The following is a 16,356-nucleotide window of genomic DNA, read 5'->3' on the forward strand; positions in this document are numbered from 1 at the left end:
CCTTTCCCTAAGATTTTAATCTAACTTCAATGAGTATCAAGGAGAGTCTCATAGGAAATGAGGCTTCGGGGACTGGTAGAAAACTTGTCCAGTCCATTCACGCTACTGTCACAAAATACCATGGACCAGGTGGCTTATGAACAGCAGACATTTCTTTCTTACAGTTCTGGAGTCCAGTGAGTTTAAGATCAAGACAATATAAAATCCAGCGTCTGGTAAAATCTACTTCTTGGTTCCATAAATGACATCTTCTTATTCTATCCTCACATGGTGGAAAGGGCAAGGGAGTTTCTTTTTCTTTTTCTTTTTTTTTAAGATTTTATTTATTTGACAGAGAGAGAGATCACAAGTAGCCAGAGAGGCAGGCAGAGAGAGAGGAAGGGAAGCAGGCTCCCTGCTGAGCAGAGAGCCCGACACGGGACTCGATCCCAGGACCCTGGGATCATGACCTGAGCCAGAGGCAGAGGCTTTAACCCACTGAACCACCCAGGTGCCCCAGCAAGGGAGTTTCTTAGGTCACTTTTATAAAGGCACTAATCCCATTCATGAGGGTTCCATCCTCATGACTGAATCACCTCCCAAAGGCGCTATCTGATAACACCACCATTTGGGGGGTTAGACTTCTACACATGCATGGGGGGGGAGCTGCATTCAGACCATAGTAGAGGTCGTCTTACTCTTCAGGGAGAGTCATCTGTACGTCTCAAGTCATATTTATGATCAGCTGCAAAGCACATTCTTATTTCTGCCTGAAATTGATGAAATCCCTGAGTCACTGCATTGACTACAGTAAAACAAAATTTAGGCAAAAATTCCTTAGTCATGATACCCCAAAGCCAGCTCTGAACCTTGTAACATCATCTTGAACCACAGTCTGATTTAGAGTCTCATGCATAGAAAAGGTAGAATTCAAAGACCACGGAAATGTCCCTTTGGCCACTCATTGGCTGGTGAGCCAGTGTTGAGAGCACATGCTCCCTCTTGCCCAGGCCATGGCCTTTCCTCATCTGTTATCCCCTTTCCCTTTTTTCTTCTTTGTGTGTAAGAAGGAAGAAAAGGGGCTGACCAATTAAAGGTGAAATCTATTCTTTGAGATTTTCCTATATATTTATATATGTTCTGCTTCCTACTTGCAAGACACACTAGTTCAGTATTCATAACACTGGTATACAAGACTCTGTGACATACTCTTACTGCCTTGAACCATACTGCAATCCTAAAAGGGGATCACCCAGCTCATCCTAATGTACCCAGTTCTCCATGCTGATTTGGAAGCACGTCCAAGAAAATGGCAGAAACCCCCACCTTTAACTCTTTAAAAGCAGAAACATACAGAATCACTGAGGGGAAAATCCCATCTTTGCTTAATCAAATTCTCCTGTGAATAGAGACGATAGTAATAAGATGTGTGTGTGTGTGCAACTGTGCACATGCTTGTACAAGCATAAATGAGTATGCAAAGATTCAGGGAAAACCTTTTCCCCTTTGGGAAAATCAGGTTCTTTTGGTCAGTGTGAGGTCAAGAACTTAATAGGACTTTTTAAACTAGGGAGTCCAATCTGATATTTAAACATACCGTAAGCCTTGGTTCCAAATATCTTGGGCAATGAGATGATAAAGAAAGAGAATACCACCCCTGGCCACAGCCTGTTGACTATGCTAGCAACCTAAAATGAATCCGAGGCCTAAGATTTGGGGAGTTTAAAATAGGCAGGAGTGGCGTTTCCTCCTGTCCGGTCCTATTCTGTCTGTGAAACTCCTCATCTTGTATAAAGACCAGCTTAAATGTCACCTCCCTTTAAAGCCTCGCCTCCCACTCTCAGGAAAAAATTAGTTGTTCCCGCTCATCTTTGCTCCCATAGCACTTTGCACAAAACTCTATTACAGCTATTATGCACTTATCATACTAAATTGCAATTTATCTGTTTATGTGTCTGTCTGTTTCCACCAGAATACGCACCCTCAAGGGTAAAGGTCGGGTCGTGTTCATCTTTGTATTCTCAGCACTCAGCACAGTGCTGACACAACAGCCACTTAAAACACGTTTTAGTATTTTTATTATTAAAGAAATGCATGCCCATGTTAAAAATTCAAAGCAGCACAGGCTGGTATAAAAGGAAAGGTTAAAAGTCGCCTTTCCACCATCCAGACCACCGGTTCCATCTCCCACAGGAAATCACGCTTAAGATGTGCTTAAAAATGTATCAACACTACATGCACCCCTTCCACCCCACACCCAGCTAACCAACAGGCATGGCTCTCAAAGCTGTCACACAAGTAAGACTGGCCGCCTCTACTGACAACGCAGCAGGGCTGGGTGTGAGCCCCTCGCCCTCAGGGCAACAGCCAGGGAAGTGCTTGCTGTTGCTACAGGACAAGGATGCCATCAGACTAGGACTCCTGCTCTACTTTGCCGTCTTGGAGTTTAGAGCGAGTTCTCTCCACTCACTGACACATTTCCTCTCTATTTCATCTCTTGCTCTTTTTCTCTGGTCTACTCTAGTGCTTCCATGCTTCTGTTGTAATTCTGTCTTTTTTGTCTCTCCATCTGCCTCTCTCTCTGTCTCTGGTCTGTTGGTCTCTTGCCTCATCTTCTCTTTATCCTCCTCCCTCTTGGTCTACCTCTGCTGTCTGTCTTGCTCTCTGTCTCTCCCTGCCTCGGCCAGGATCTCATACTGTCTCTCTCCCTCCCTCTTCTTCTTTCTTGCTCATCAGCTCTCTGCTTCTACCGTCTCTCTGGCTCATTCCTATGTCTCTCTCTCTCTTTGTTCTGGAGATGTTCTCCCACTCAGCTCTCACAATCAGTGACCACCCTTACAGCAATATCTAACATTCTACTTCTGAGAGTAGAGATGGAAGTGTAGGACATCAGTGCTTAAGCCGCTGTGAACATATGGAGATGAAGAGGGACTCACACATCCGTCACGTACGCACTCATACGTACGTATATGATTTAGAGATGGAGACAGACGTCAAGACAGAGACTAAGATTTAAAATAAAATACATGCTCTTTTATTGGAGACTGAAGGCTACTAGAATTTCTGGAAGGGGTTATCAGTCAGGTCGGTGAAATTACCTCCAGATCTCTCTCTCTGGAATCAGCAAGGGGACGGTAAACAAAAGACCTGGTAGCCCCTGCTGCTGCTCACGGTCACCAGAAGAGAGACACAGAGTGATCTTGCTGCTTTACAAAAACCCGGGGCCCTAGCTCTCTCCCAAAAACAGTGATTAGAAGCAAATCAGGCAACCTGAATATGGGCTCTTTGTTTAGTTCAGTTGCCTGGAATTCGGTTCTAATGAGGCCAAGTTCAAAATCTTGCCTGCTCTCTCTTGTTTTCTTTCATTTTTCAAATAACTTTTAAAAATAACTCAAGCAATGCATGTTTATTGAGAAAAAAACAACAGTGAAACTATGGACAAGTGGAAAACATCACCTACAAACCCAACATGCATTATAATCACAGGTGAACATTTCAAATCCTACCCTTCCTTCTTCTTCTTCTTTTTTTTAAATGAAAGGGGTATTTTATAGTATTTAATAAAATTTTTAAAAATATTGAGTCCCTTCCATGTCCAGGTATATTTCTAGGGGGTTGAGATATCTGATGGAACACAGACCAAAACCCGCTGACTGGGGCGCCTGGGTGGCTCAGTGGGTTAAAGCCTCTTCCTTTGGCTCTGGTCATGATCTTGGGGTCCTGGGATCAAGCTCTGCATCAGGCTCCCTGTTCAGCGGGGAGCCTGCTTCCCCCTCTCTCTCTCTGCCTGCCTCTCTGCCTACTTGTGATCTCTGTCTGTCAAATAAATAAATAAATCTTAAAAAAAAAACAAACCCGCTGACTTCATGTGGTTTATATTTGTACTATTTTTTAATCTATTTTTTCTCTTTCTAGTATTTTGTGTGTGGGGGGGGTCCCAATTCAATGTATATTTTACATAAGCAATCTTTTAGTGGTCATGGGATAAGATCATGTGTTGTTTGTTCTACGTGAAAAGCCATTTTTCCCATGGAAAGAACAAATAAAACACTGTAGTTGCTAAGGGTTGGTGGCCTCAAAATGTGCCACTTTGGTGTGCAGATTATTTCAAGCTGAAAATAATCAAAGCCCAAAAGATTTGGGAGGAATTTTTGACCTTCCCCCAACTGCTAAAAAGAATTTAGATGGAGGACCTGCTCAGGAAGGGTACTATCACCGTAGACAACTACAATTGAACATGAACTAGGTGTGGGACACAGGGAGGAACGTACTGAAGTCTTTATTAAAATTCCTCTCTGTGTCCCATTGTTTCTGTAGGGTCCAGAAAACATTTTGTTTCCCAAACATTTGTTCTTTTTCATCTTCCCAAGAATTGTCCTCTTCCCCTTTCAAGTCTCAGACCTATACCCTTTCTCCTTACTCGAGAAGGACATACATACCCATTTTGCTTTACTATCTTTGGAATGTCATGCTTATGTGGATTCCCTACACACAAGAATTAAATGTTTTTCTGTTACTCTGTCTCATGTCAATTTAATCTTTTAAGCAGCTAGATGAACTTTTTTTAAAAAAGGTTTTATTTATTTATTAGAGAGAAAGAGAGTGTGCACAAAAGCAGGGGGAGGTTCAGAGGGAGAGGGAAAAGCAGACTCCCTACTGAACCAAAGGACTGGACTCCATTCCAGGACCCCAGATCATGACCTGAGCCAAAGGCAGACACTTAACAAACTGAGCCACATAGGTGCTATCCCCAGCTAGAAGAACTTTGAAGGATAGAGAAAAATTTTCCCACCTTCAAAATAGCAAATATGTAATAAGCAAGTTGTGAGATGGTGATTTATAATAAGAAATGTATATTTTATTTTCATTTCATCTCTGGCACCAAGCTCCCAAGCCCTTGGAATTTCCTAAGTGATGAGAGACATAAAGGTGTGGTTTGCTATGTTAATGAGAAGACTAAGGGACCATACCTAAAGATGGGGGCTGGTTGCGACTCTGATTGGAGGGTTGGAAAATTCCAGTCCCACTCCTTAATCTCTGGGGAGGGAAGAGGGGCTGAAGGTTGAACTGACGGCCAATTGCCAATGATTTAATCAATCATGCCTATGTAATAAAGTCTCCATAAAACCCAAAAGGACAGGGTTCCAAAAGATCCTAGGTTGGTAAACATGTGGAGATTCAGGAACAGCATGCCCTTTCCCCATACCTTGCTCAAGATATCATCTTGCTCATCTCTCCCACCTGACTATTCCTGAGTTATATCCTTTTGTAAGAAACTGGCAATTTAATAAGTAAACATTTCTATTAAGTTCTGTAAACTGCTCTAGCGAATTACTCAAAGCCAAGGAAAAAGTCATTGGAACTTCTAAGCTATAGCTGCTTGGTCAAAAGCACAGAAGATCCTCTGACATCTGAATTTGGGAGGTGAGGGATGGAAGTCCTGTGGGACTGAGTCCTCAGCTGGTGAAATCTGATGCCATTTCTGGGTAGATCATGCCAAAACCAAGTTGAATTATAGACATGCAGAGGCTGTCAGAGAATTGCTTGTTGGTATGGACCACCCCCCCCACCCACATCCCAATACACACACACACACACACACACACACACACACACACACACAGGGGAAATTAGGTCCAGTGCCTTATTACAGCCATCATGTGCAAATGGCTAGAGACACTGAGGGGGATGACATAAAGAGTAAGACAGAGTCCTGGCCTCATGATAAGAAAATGGAACTGGAATGGAAGAACGTAAATGCAGAAACAGAAGCAATATCAAAAGCAACATATTAGAAACACCATTTAGTAGGTCATACTTGAGCATTAAATATTCTAGTATTAATAGGAACAAAATAACGGTGATCGTGGTGATGATGATGATAACAGTTAACCTTTACTGATTGCTGGCTCTGTGCCACATACCACTTCCAACATTTTTATATCTACTGTCTCCTTTAACCATTAAGAAATCCTGTACAAAGTATACTGTCATTATTGCCATTTTGCAGCTGAGAAAACTAAGGCACAGAGTCACAAGGCTAATTGTGCAAGTTCACATATCTAGTAGATAGGGTAGCAAGAATTTAACCCCATCGCAAAACACTGTGTGCTAGTTAAAATAGTGTAGTCTTTCAGTCACTGAAGACATGGTTTACTCATGGTCTTATGGACATTCAGGAAAGAAACTGCCTAGAATATATCCAATGATAAAAATATCACCAGGAAAGTGTCATCTTCTGACTGGGGACCTGTGCTCTCCCCTGTAACTGTCTCTCATTCTCCTATACTATGTCATATCAGGTCTTCATCCCTGTGGTCATGGTTTCCATGGAGAAGCAGATAAAGGCTGTGGGCTTTAGTTTGCTATGGGGAAAAGTGAAGCCTACTGATACTTATACACTGCAATAATGCAAGGGGTTCATGGACCAAAATTCACAAATGAATTTTAGGGAAATGATTTTCGATCTTTATAGAGAGTTCCAAGGGAATTTGCAAAATAGTTTCCCAGTCCCCATCAACAGATTTAAAAGCAGGCCCTGTGAGGACAAACTTTGAGAAGTGCTGCCCGAGGTGCCCATGGCTACCCGATTTAGGATTCTCCCATTAACTCAGCAAAATGTAAGTCAGGGTAAATAGGTTACAGATGGGTTTCCTTCTTTCTTTTTCTTTCTTTTTTGTTTTTGTTTTAAGATTTTATTTATTTATTTGATTGAGAAAGAGACAGTGAAAGAGGGAACACAAGCAGAGGGAGTAGGAGAGGGAGAAACAGGCCTCCCACTGAGCAGGGAGCCCATGCAGGGCTGACCTGAGCCAAAGGCAGATGCTTAATGACGGAGCCATCCAGGTGCCCCTATAGATAGGTTTCTTTCTTTTTTTTTAAAGATTTTATTTGTTTATTTGACAGACAGAGATCACAAGTAGACAGAGAGGCAGGCAGAGAGAGAGAAAGAGGGAAGCAGGCTCCCTGCTGAGCAGAGAGCCCGATGCGGGACTCGATCCCAGGACCCTGAGATCATGACCTGAGCCGAAGGCAGCGGCTTAACCCACTGAGCCACCCAGGCGCCCTATAGATAGGTTTCTAAACAGGAGACAACCATGCCTAAAAAGCCTTTTCTACCCCTTTACTGGTTCTTTATCAAGAGTATATTTTGGGGGGCACCTGGGAGGCTCAGTTGATTAAGTGTCTGCCTTCAGCTCACGTATGATCTCAGGGTCCTAGAACTGAGCCCCCAGTTGAACGCCCTGCTCAGTGGGGAGTCTGCTTTTCCTCTCTATCTGCTCCTCCCTTCCACTTGTGCAGACGGGCTCTCTCTCTCTCTCTCTCTCTCTATTTTTTTAAGAGTGTATTTTGGGAAGTGTTAAGGGGAAGATCTTTTGTTTTTAACCCACCCAACTGTCCCCCAAAGAGGCTGAAGTAGAAGGATCTATGGCCCACAGTTTTGTGTCCCAATAGCCTCTGCTACTCTGCTTAGAGGAAGATGACTAGAAGCATCAATCCATTGGCTTCAGAGCACAACATGATTAGTTGGTGGTCAGATAACATGATTTTTTTTAAAAGATTTTATTTATTTATTTGACAGAGAGAAATCACAAGTAGGCAGAGAGGCAGAGAGAGAGAGAGAAAGAAGCAGGCTCCCTGCCGAGCAGAGGGCCCGATGCGGGACTCGATCCCAGGACCCCGAGATCATGACCTGAGCCGAAGGCAGCGGCTTAACCCACTGAGCCACCCAGGCGCCCCGGATAACATGATTCTTGTTAGCAGTGTCTTTAGAAAGCATACAAGTTGCCCACACTGCCACTCTTGGTTCATTAGCCAGCAGGGAGAAACCAAATAGCACATCCCACACATCCTCCCAGAATAACAAGGAGACACATATTAATAACCCCAGGAGAGCCACTCATGGGGACGGATGGCCCTTAGGGCGTTGATCAAGTTCCACCACAAAGTAGCTTATTACCAAGTAAAATGTATCGGGCTAGGGCCCTGAGATTGGGCTAGGACAGAGAAAACCCTGAGGGGAGGTGCCCATGCTAGGAGTTCCCCTAGGACCTCTCTGCACTGACTTGTGAGGGACTCATTAAAGAAACCCAGAGTTGACCCCTTACCAAAGGTCAATGTGATCAAAGAGAAAAAGCTTTGGAGCCAAAAGGGCAAAAATTAAATTCCAGCTGTGCCACCCTCTGGCTGGGTGACCTTGGGTAAGTTCCTTGAGCCATGACTTCCACAACTTGGGAATGAGGATAATGATACCTCATTTGCATTATGGCAGTGGTAGGATGGAGTGAAATAATGTGAGGCTCTAGAATGTACTTCCAGGGAAGCTGCTCACTAAACTGGTGGTTATTTATATTATTGGGAAGAGGGGCTTCTATTATAATCAATATACCTTATCTGGCTGTAGAGAGCTCTCACGGTGTGTAGTGAATTCGCCTTTGCTCATATCCCCATCCCCACTTCCAAAGTCAGAAGGAGTAGAAAAGGCACTAGCTGGTAAGTCAATCATAATCTATGAGCAAATATAATCCATGAGTTTCAAAAGGCACCCTTCAGTCTGACCACTGCTGCTCCCAAATGTTGACACGCCAGGTTCCCTTGACTGAGACCATACTTAATATTATTTTAAACGACATTTCCTCTGCGTCAGACAATTAGGAGGGAAAGAGGTGACTATTTCCCTCTGCTCCCAAGCCCCTGTTGCAACTAGCTCAGTCATAAGTAACTTGACCTCTGAAGTCCATTAGCCATGGAAGATGGGCTTTTGCCAGAGACCTAGCTTGCAGAAAGTCCCATCATCTCTTTTAAAGGTTCCCTTTGAAAGGTTTAAACAATGCCAAGATCATGACTTTTGATAAGGCCACTTGCTCTGAAGCCCAGCATCAGTAACTTGAGTAGCTGAGCCTAGAACTCAGGAGCTCTGCGGCCAATTTCCACACTTCTTCCCACATCGGCAAGCATCATGGCCCCAGGTGCACAGGCTTCAGGCAAACTGAGAGACGAGGATGCAGCTGTTCTAACTCTTGCCTGTGGAAAGCCAGCCATGGGCCAAACCAATCAGTCATAGAGTGTGACTAAGCATTGTTGACCCTCTTCTTCCACTAACTGACCTGCTTAGCAGCAATGCCTTGATTTCCCTACCTGAGAAATGTAGATGATATTTGCCTTTCTTACCTTATAGGTCTCTGTTGAAAAGAAAGGGGGGGAAAAAAAACTGAGGTAGGGGAAATAATATTCCAATCTTGAAAGCTGAAGCATTTTGCAAAGGAAATGGCTATAACTGATCTAAAGTGCTGTAACAACATTCAGGAGTGCCACAGAAACAGACACAGTATCTTTTATACACATGGAAAATTTCATGTGGGATTTCACACAGAACACGCATGTCCTTTTTCTCTCTACTTACCTTTTAGAAGAGGCTCTGTTCTTTCCTTATAAACCTTGCACAGTAAGATTCCACCTTCGTTTCTTGCCAACCACTTGACGATTCCATTCAACCCCCTTGAGCAGAGCGCACCCCCTTCCCAAGTAACCATTCCAATGCCATAGCAGCAGGCCCCCGTCACGCTGACCACGCCTACTCCCTGCCATCCCCACTGGCCATGACAGCAACGCCATTTTGGCCAGTTTCCTTCCTAGGACACACAGATGCATTCTCCACCCTTTTGAGCCAGACATATAGAATGGTAATGGAGACATACACAAAGACAGGACAAATATTTTACATACGTTTAGTGATTTAACACCAGCTGGCCAGGGGCCAAATTAATTTACCCTCTGGGCAGCCTAGCCCCTGATATTTTTGACCAAGGACTTAAAAGAAAGCCCTTTGGAGAAAACTATGTGTGGCAAATGTCTAGGTTAAAAAAAAAAAAAAATGATGTCTCCAGCTGAGACTTAATGTGCAAATAAAGGCAATAAACACAATCACATCTCTAAGTGACCACACTGGTCTTATTTTCTTTCTGGGCTTAGAATATACCCCAAACCGTTAGAAGATGAATGTGTAGATTTTTGCTTAAGGAGTATTTTTTAAATGGCTTCTAAGATATAAACTTCAGTTAAACGTAATTTAAATTTAATAGAGGCTGATTTCTTGGAATACACAGTAATTTATACATCTCTACCCTTGACCTTCAGTCGCACTACCCATTTCAGCTCAAAATATCCTTGTAATAATCTCCGTCTCTAGATCCAAATACTTTCTCCATTTCAAGGTTCACTTAAAGCACCTGCTGTGCAATGAAGTTTGAAGACCACCCCAGTTTGCAGACGTCTGGTCCTCTTCTGAACCTCTAGAGCACACTATGCTCTCAGAGGACACTTACTCTCTCTGCTGTCTCTTCCTCTTCAGAGGATTCTCCGAGCACAAGACAGAAAGCACTTGGAGGGCGCGTATTATTTCTTTTCACCTTTGTGCATCCTTCCACATATATCTCTATTATCAGTGTCTAACAAATATGAAGACAATACATATTTGTAGAATTAAAAGTAAATTATGATAATTTGTGTAAGCTTCTTAGCATGATGCTGCCACCTGACAATCTCCCCTGGAAGGTGAGCAATTATTCTTCTAAATTACTAAATAATTATTCAACAAATCTGTCCATCAGCTTTTGTACCTTAGTCTATGAGTTTCGAGGGTCCTCCATAAAAGGATGTGGAGAGAGTTCCCAGAGTCAACATTCATGTCGTTTTCCTCTCGAAAACCCCATTAAATATCTTAAGAGAAGCTAACTTCCCAATTTCATAGGAAGCAATTTTTTTTATCCAAAGATACAAAATTCCTTTACATGAAGATGTGATACAATAAACTCAATAAATTGGGTTTTGCTGCAAACCCATGTTGAAATGAATGCCTGCTTGGATCTCAAATGTTTTGATGTCCTATAAATAGAATATGCACATGAATCATGGAAAGAGGAGGGATCATGTGAGATGAAAGTCTTGCTCCTTGTAGGTCACGGGTATAGATCATTGCATCATTTGTGCATTCCCAACACTCCCAGTGTACTTCACTTAAATGCAGTAGGTGCATAACACCTCCACACTGAACAAACTATCGAGCTCATTTTAACCCCTATTTCTGTGGTGTTCTAGTCTATTTGCATCATTTTACAGAGGATGAAATAGAGGCCCCATAATTTTAACAGGACACGTGATGACTGCATATTTAACTGTTGTACACAGTCAGAACTATAACCCGGGACTCTTATCTGCCAGTAGAGAATGATTTCTGCAACTAAAAGAACAAGTAGCATTTATTAAGCACTTATTGTGTACCAACCACTCCACATACATGATGTCAAATCTTCAGGAAGAGCCTGTAAATGATACAGTATCCCCATATTTTAGTCCAAGAGGGTGGAGCTCAAAAAATTTAAGTGTCTTGTTCAAGGCAGAGTGTGGTAAGCAGGAGAGTTAACATTCAACTCAAATTTGTCTGCTTCCATGTCACACCACATTAACATTCGTGAATAGCAGAAAGCACTGATCAGAGAAGGAACTATGTGGGCTTGTTAGAGAAAGCTAAAATCATTCATTTCACTTTATTAAAAAGGTCAGGAATATGTTTAAATGTACAGTCAAAGCAAGTGTTTACGTGCAGCCTCTCTCTAAAATCAGGTTTGTCAGTCACTTAGAAAAGGAAGCAAAGGAATCTGTTCCTGAAGAACACCACATCTGAGAGCTGAATGATGGCAGGTTACCTCGTGCTCAATGAATCACCAGGTGCGGATTCCATGTCTCACTAAAGATGAAGAAGTAGGCGGATAAGAGAACAACCAAATCACTACTTAAGGTAAAGAGTGCAATGTGACAGGCACATGTTAAAGCCCTTGCTTTTCTACAAGGAGATGGAGTTCCCAGCTAAGACTGTGTCCTCCTCCAGCATCATCAGATATGAACCCCAAGAGAGGATTACTTAAAATACTGACTACAAGAGGTCTGAGTTCTTTTGTTCTACCTGAAAGTCTTTAAGATCAGCCATTCTGGGAGCTTGGGGTCCCGTGCCTATATGCCACTGACCTTTGGTACCATCTCACTACCTCGGTTAGCTTCCAGAGCCTCAGGTTACTTCTCTATGTAATGAGGAGAAGGATATCTACGGATACATTTTTGGGAAAATTAAGTGAGATGATGGTACATAAGGCATGTATGCCAAACCTGACCCAACCTGGAGCTCAGTTTATTCACGAAGACTGGATGGTAAATGTCAGGTCCCAGAACAGCGAAAGGCAAAGAGGCACATGGAAATCAACCAGATCATCGTGGTCCATGCAGATGTAGCGTGAGAGTATCATAATGGCCACATAGTAAAAGCCTCTGTTAACAAACCTTCTGACACTATTTGCAGTGAGAAAAGGACAAGGCAGTGAACTGAAATACTCAAATTAACTCCAGCATAAAAAATATGAAAAAAATAGATACTAACATTTGCCACTCACCTGTTACCTAACAAGGGTTTTATAAGGGTTAATAAGTGTAGCACTTTGCAGCTTCTTGGAAATAAAGAATAAACACATGCCCCATCACACATGCATATATAGACAAATATGTATTTTAACAAACTAAGGATTACTGGATAAATTTAGATCAGGGCACAGCATGCCTAGCATGAGTAGGGTAGGAACAATATGTTCTTGCTTACGACACCAAGCTTATGACAAATGATTCATACCCAGCACCTTTCATGCCAAAAGATCCCCCCAGGTGTTCCACCAACTCTAGCAACACTTTCCATCAAGCTAGACTGCGGTACAGAGGAATCACATCACTCCCACAGATGAGGCATGTCTTTACACAACTGCACAAGTCCAACAGCGGAGGGGGCAGGAAGAAGGGAAGGAGGCGAGAGAAACCTCCAGAATTCCTCACAAGTTTGACAGGCAGCCTGTAATTACCACACGTTTACACCTTTAATGCAGGTGTTATTGTAATCAGAAACCCTACTGCACAAGGCTTTACCTAAAGGTGAGACAGGTTCCAGAGGATGTGTATTGCCTGTGGCCCTGAGTGGGTCAGGGGGCAGATTTACAGGGGGACTGGCATCTACATGTGAAGAAAATGAGAGCCCCACAGTGTTCTCAGGCTTTAATTGGTGGATTTCTCGCTCTGGGGAGACATGAAGTGCTGTAAGTTGAGAGTTCCAGACAGGTGTACCACACTTGTCAATCACAACCTACTTACGTGGAACCTGGCACGTCATGAACTGGCACGGCCCCCACTTTGGGGATGAGGAAATTCACATTCAATTTGCCAAGATCAAGCCACAGATAAGCAGAACTAGAACTCAAGTCTCCACACTGCTTTTCCCAACACAGAGTTGCCCAGAAAAGTTTGTTCTGCCTTCTTTCCCTTAAAAACAATTGTTAAACTTTGTCTCTTCTGTCTCTTCTGAATCTGGGCCAGCTTTGTTTTGTGGAACCTGTATTAAAACCATAGCTCTTCCTCTATGATCTGTATATATATGCTAAAAAACAAACAGACAAGCCCACAATTTGTGTGTAAGTAGCCAGGGATGCAGAGCAAGGGGGTTCCTTACAGAATTAAAAACTTCAAAGGATAGAAATCTCACTAGCAATGTGATTTGAGTGCTCAAACCTTTCACATGTACTACCTTGATTATCTGCTACTTTAGTTCAGACATCCCTGCGTGGTGCCCATCCAAGCCCTGACCCTAAAAAGCCAGACTGTGCTTATAAGCATCATTTAAAAAAAAAAAGGGCTGGCAGTGCTTGGCGCCATTTCTTAAATGGAGTTTAATATTTGCCAAAGATGTACTCTCCTTTTCCAGCTCTTTCCAAGATCTTTCAAGAGATGAACTAAAGTAAAGGTCTCATGGGTGAGTGATATTTTACAGCTCAAATTACATTAAAAGCCAGAAATATTTTGAGTCCAATATCCTTTACTTCTTGATACAACAAGATATAATATGTTTGATGTGTTTAAAATCTCCCCTTAAAGCCAGAAGCTTTGAGTTAATCACTTAAAGCAGGGTGAAAGTTATTCAATCGGTTTAAGAAGATTCAAGTTCAAATTGGGGGATTAATTTTAGTGGTTATGACATGAAAGGTATGATAGTTAAGGTGAGAAATGAGGGCAAGGGTCTCCAGAACTTGAATGGAAAGAATATCAGCTTCAATTATTTGATTAAACCATTCCTGAGAACCACAGAAAACCACAACCTCAGTCATGAGAGCCGAATTATAGGGAAAACCTTACTGATGCCCTCAGGACAGAGACATCAATGCAAAATACTGTTTATCCTGGTTTGTCCTAATACAATTTATATCTATATAATCAAAGAACTCATAGTAACAGACTATTATTTTAAAACATTCATGACTTTCATTAAAAAGCTGACAATGAGCACAGCTCACTGAAGTGGCGCTTCCCTGGGAAGGTTTCTGGCAATGACATCACAACTGAAAACAATTTGAAAGATACCAGGCTGCATTGACTGTGCATATTAAAAATACTACGATCTCAATAACCCGATGGAAGCTAAAACTGATTTTTTCCCCCTTTTACCCATCCTTAGTTTTCACGTTCTTCTCGTCTGCTTAATGGCAGCTCAGAGAACTTTCCACACTTTCAAATCATCTTCACTTATTACCGTCAAAGCTGGATCTTTACTATTTCAGCTCAATGAAGTTTTCCAGGTGCAGCTTAAGCTGAAAGAGCTACCCCAGATTCCAGACATGCAGGGTTTTCCAAATATCTAAAACCGCCCCTGACGTGGCCAAAGCTCACAGACTCTCACCCACTCTCCCCAGTGTGACCCTCCTGGAATCCAGCAATCCTCCTGGTCACTTCATAAAAGGAGGGCTAAGTCTTTATTTGTTCTCTTCTCTAGAGGAGGTCAGGCAATGGGGAAGAACAGGGGGTTGTTGTCACTGCGATATATCTGATCTTCCTGGGACTGATCATGCCGGAGAACAACCACGCATTCACAGGCTGGAAAGCCCCAGCTCTCAAAACACACTGGCTGGTGCTGTTAGAAGATGCTAGAGAGTTCCCGTCCTGAAACTTGCATCCACTTGGTCCTCAGAAACAGAGAATGCATTAAGGGCACCTTAGTGTGCACTGCATATCTCTTCCCTTCTGGGGAAGAGGGGGTTAGAAGCTTTGCAGAAAAATAAAAAGCTTCCACATAAAGTCTTCTTGATCTTACTGTGCTCACCCATAAGTCTAGCAAGTAAAAGGAAAGTCACTTAAAAGAATGTCATCCTGCCTGGAAATTTAACCCATTCACCTCCACATTCAGAATACTTAACCCCCTCTGCCTGTCTTCAGCTCTGTTCCTACACCAATGAGACCAGGAAACAGGGATTTGCCTACCCAGTGTGAAGCTTTTGGGGGGTTTTGAGAGGACTCTGACGGTGTCATGGGTCTCCCATCTCCCCATAGGTGACATTAACTCCTAGGGGAGGTGGGCAGGGAAGACTTTAGTTTGCAGCTTCTCTCAAGTCCAGAAACCTCGTTTCCCTCAATTCTCCATCAGAACACATGGCCCGTTTTAACCCTTTCCACCTTTTCCCCCTTGCCCTCAGTCCCCATCTACTCACACTGCTGTTGTGGCCAGACCAGTGGACCATGGCTTGGTTGTGTGCGGAGTCGCCCGTCAGCGCGAACGTGGTGCTGGTCAGTCTCAGCTCCTCCATCCGGAAGCGAGTGGCTTTGTCCGGGTCCCGCTCCAAAGTCCCAGGCTCCGGCTGCCCTCCATCCCTTAGCACTCCCCGGGGGCTTCGACTCGCGCCCTCTCCCCGTTCTGCCTTGCCGGGATCCGCTTCGCTCCGTCTCCGCCGGCCAGAGCGTGGGGCGACCGCCACGGACGCCCCGGTGCCGGGGGCCCGCTCCAGGGACAGCGCTCGGTCTCCGGGGGCCACTGCGAACAGGGGGCGCCCGAGGAGGGGCAGGGGCGTGGCAGCAGCTCTGCCTCGCGGCCCCTGGCGAAGGAAGCCCCCTGGGGTCGGAGGCCAGCGTCGGGCCGAGCCGGGGGGCAGCTGGGGGCAGCAGGAGCCGCCGCCGCAGGCGCCCGGGACGCAGAGGACCAAGAGCCCCGCGCCGGCGAGGAGCGCGCTCAGCCGGGCCGGGGAGCCGCCGGCGGCGCCAACTTTTCCCATCGCGGGATCGGAGAGCGGCGAGCGGAGAAGGGGCCGGAGCGGAGGCGGCGGCGCGGGGCTCTCCGCCGGCCGGCTGCGGGGGGCAGGCGCTCAGGACCCCAACTCCATCCAAGTTGGGCCGCGGCGGGGGCGGGCGGAGGCGGCGCGGGGCAGGTGGCGGCCGCTCGCCCAGGCTGGGCTGGTGCCGAGCGCGGCTTCGGACCGAGCGAGCCGCCGCCACGCGGGGGTGGAGCTGAACTGAAGTCACGGGCGG

The 16,356-nt window shown here is 44.5% G+C and overlaps 1 protein-coding gene across 4 annotated transcripts in view; it reads right to left on the minus strand.

The window, feature by feature from the left end:
* Positions 1-16,103, minus strand: part of SORCS1 (sortilin related VPS10 domain containing receptor 1) — a 519,072-nt gene extending 502,969 nt beyond the window's left edge. For all 4 annotated transcript variants that reach the window (XM_044240472.1, XM_044240471.1, XM_044240469.1 and 1 more), the window contains exon 1: positions 15,546-16,103. In XM_044240472.1, the coding sequence (XP_044096407.1) occupies positions 15,546-16,103 (558 nt within the window). The remainder of the gene's footprint in view (positions 1-15,545) is intronic.
* Positions 16,104-16,356: the final 253 nt, after the last annotated feature.

The sequence above is a fragment of the Neovison vison genome, chromosome 2 (assembly GCF_020171115.1).
Source record: "Neovison vison isolate M4711 chromosome 2, ASM_NN_V1, whole genome shotgun sequence".
NCBI lineage: Eukaryota > Metazoa > Chordata > Mammalia > Carnivora > Mustelidae > Neogale > Neogale vison.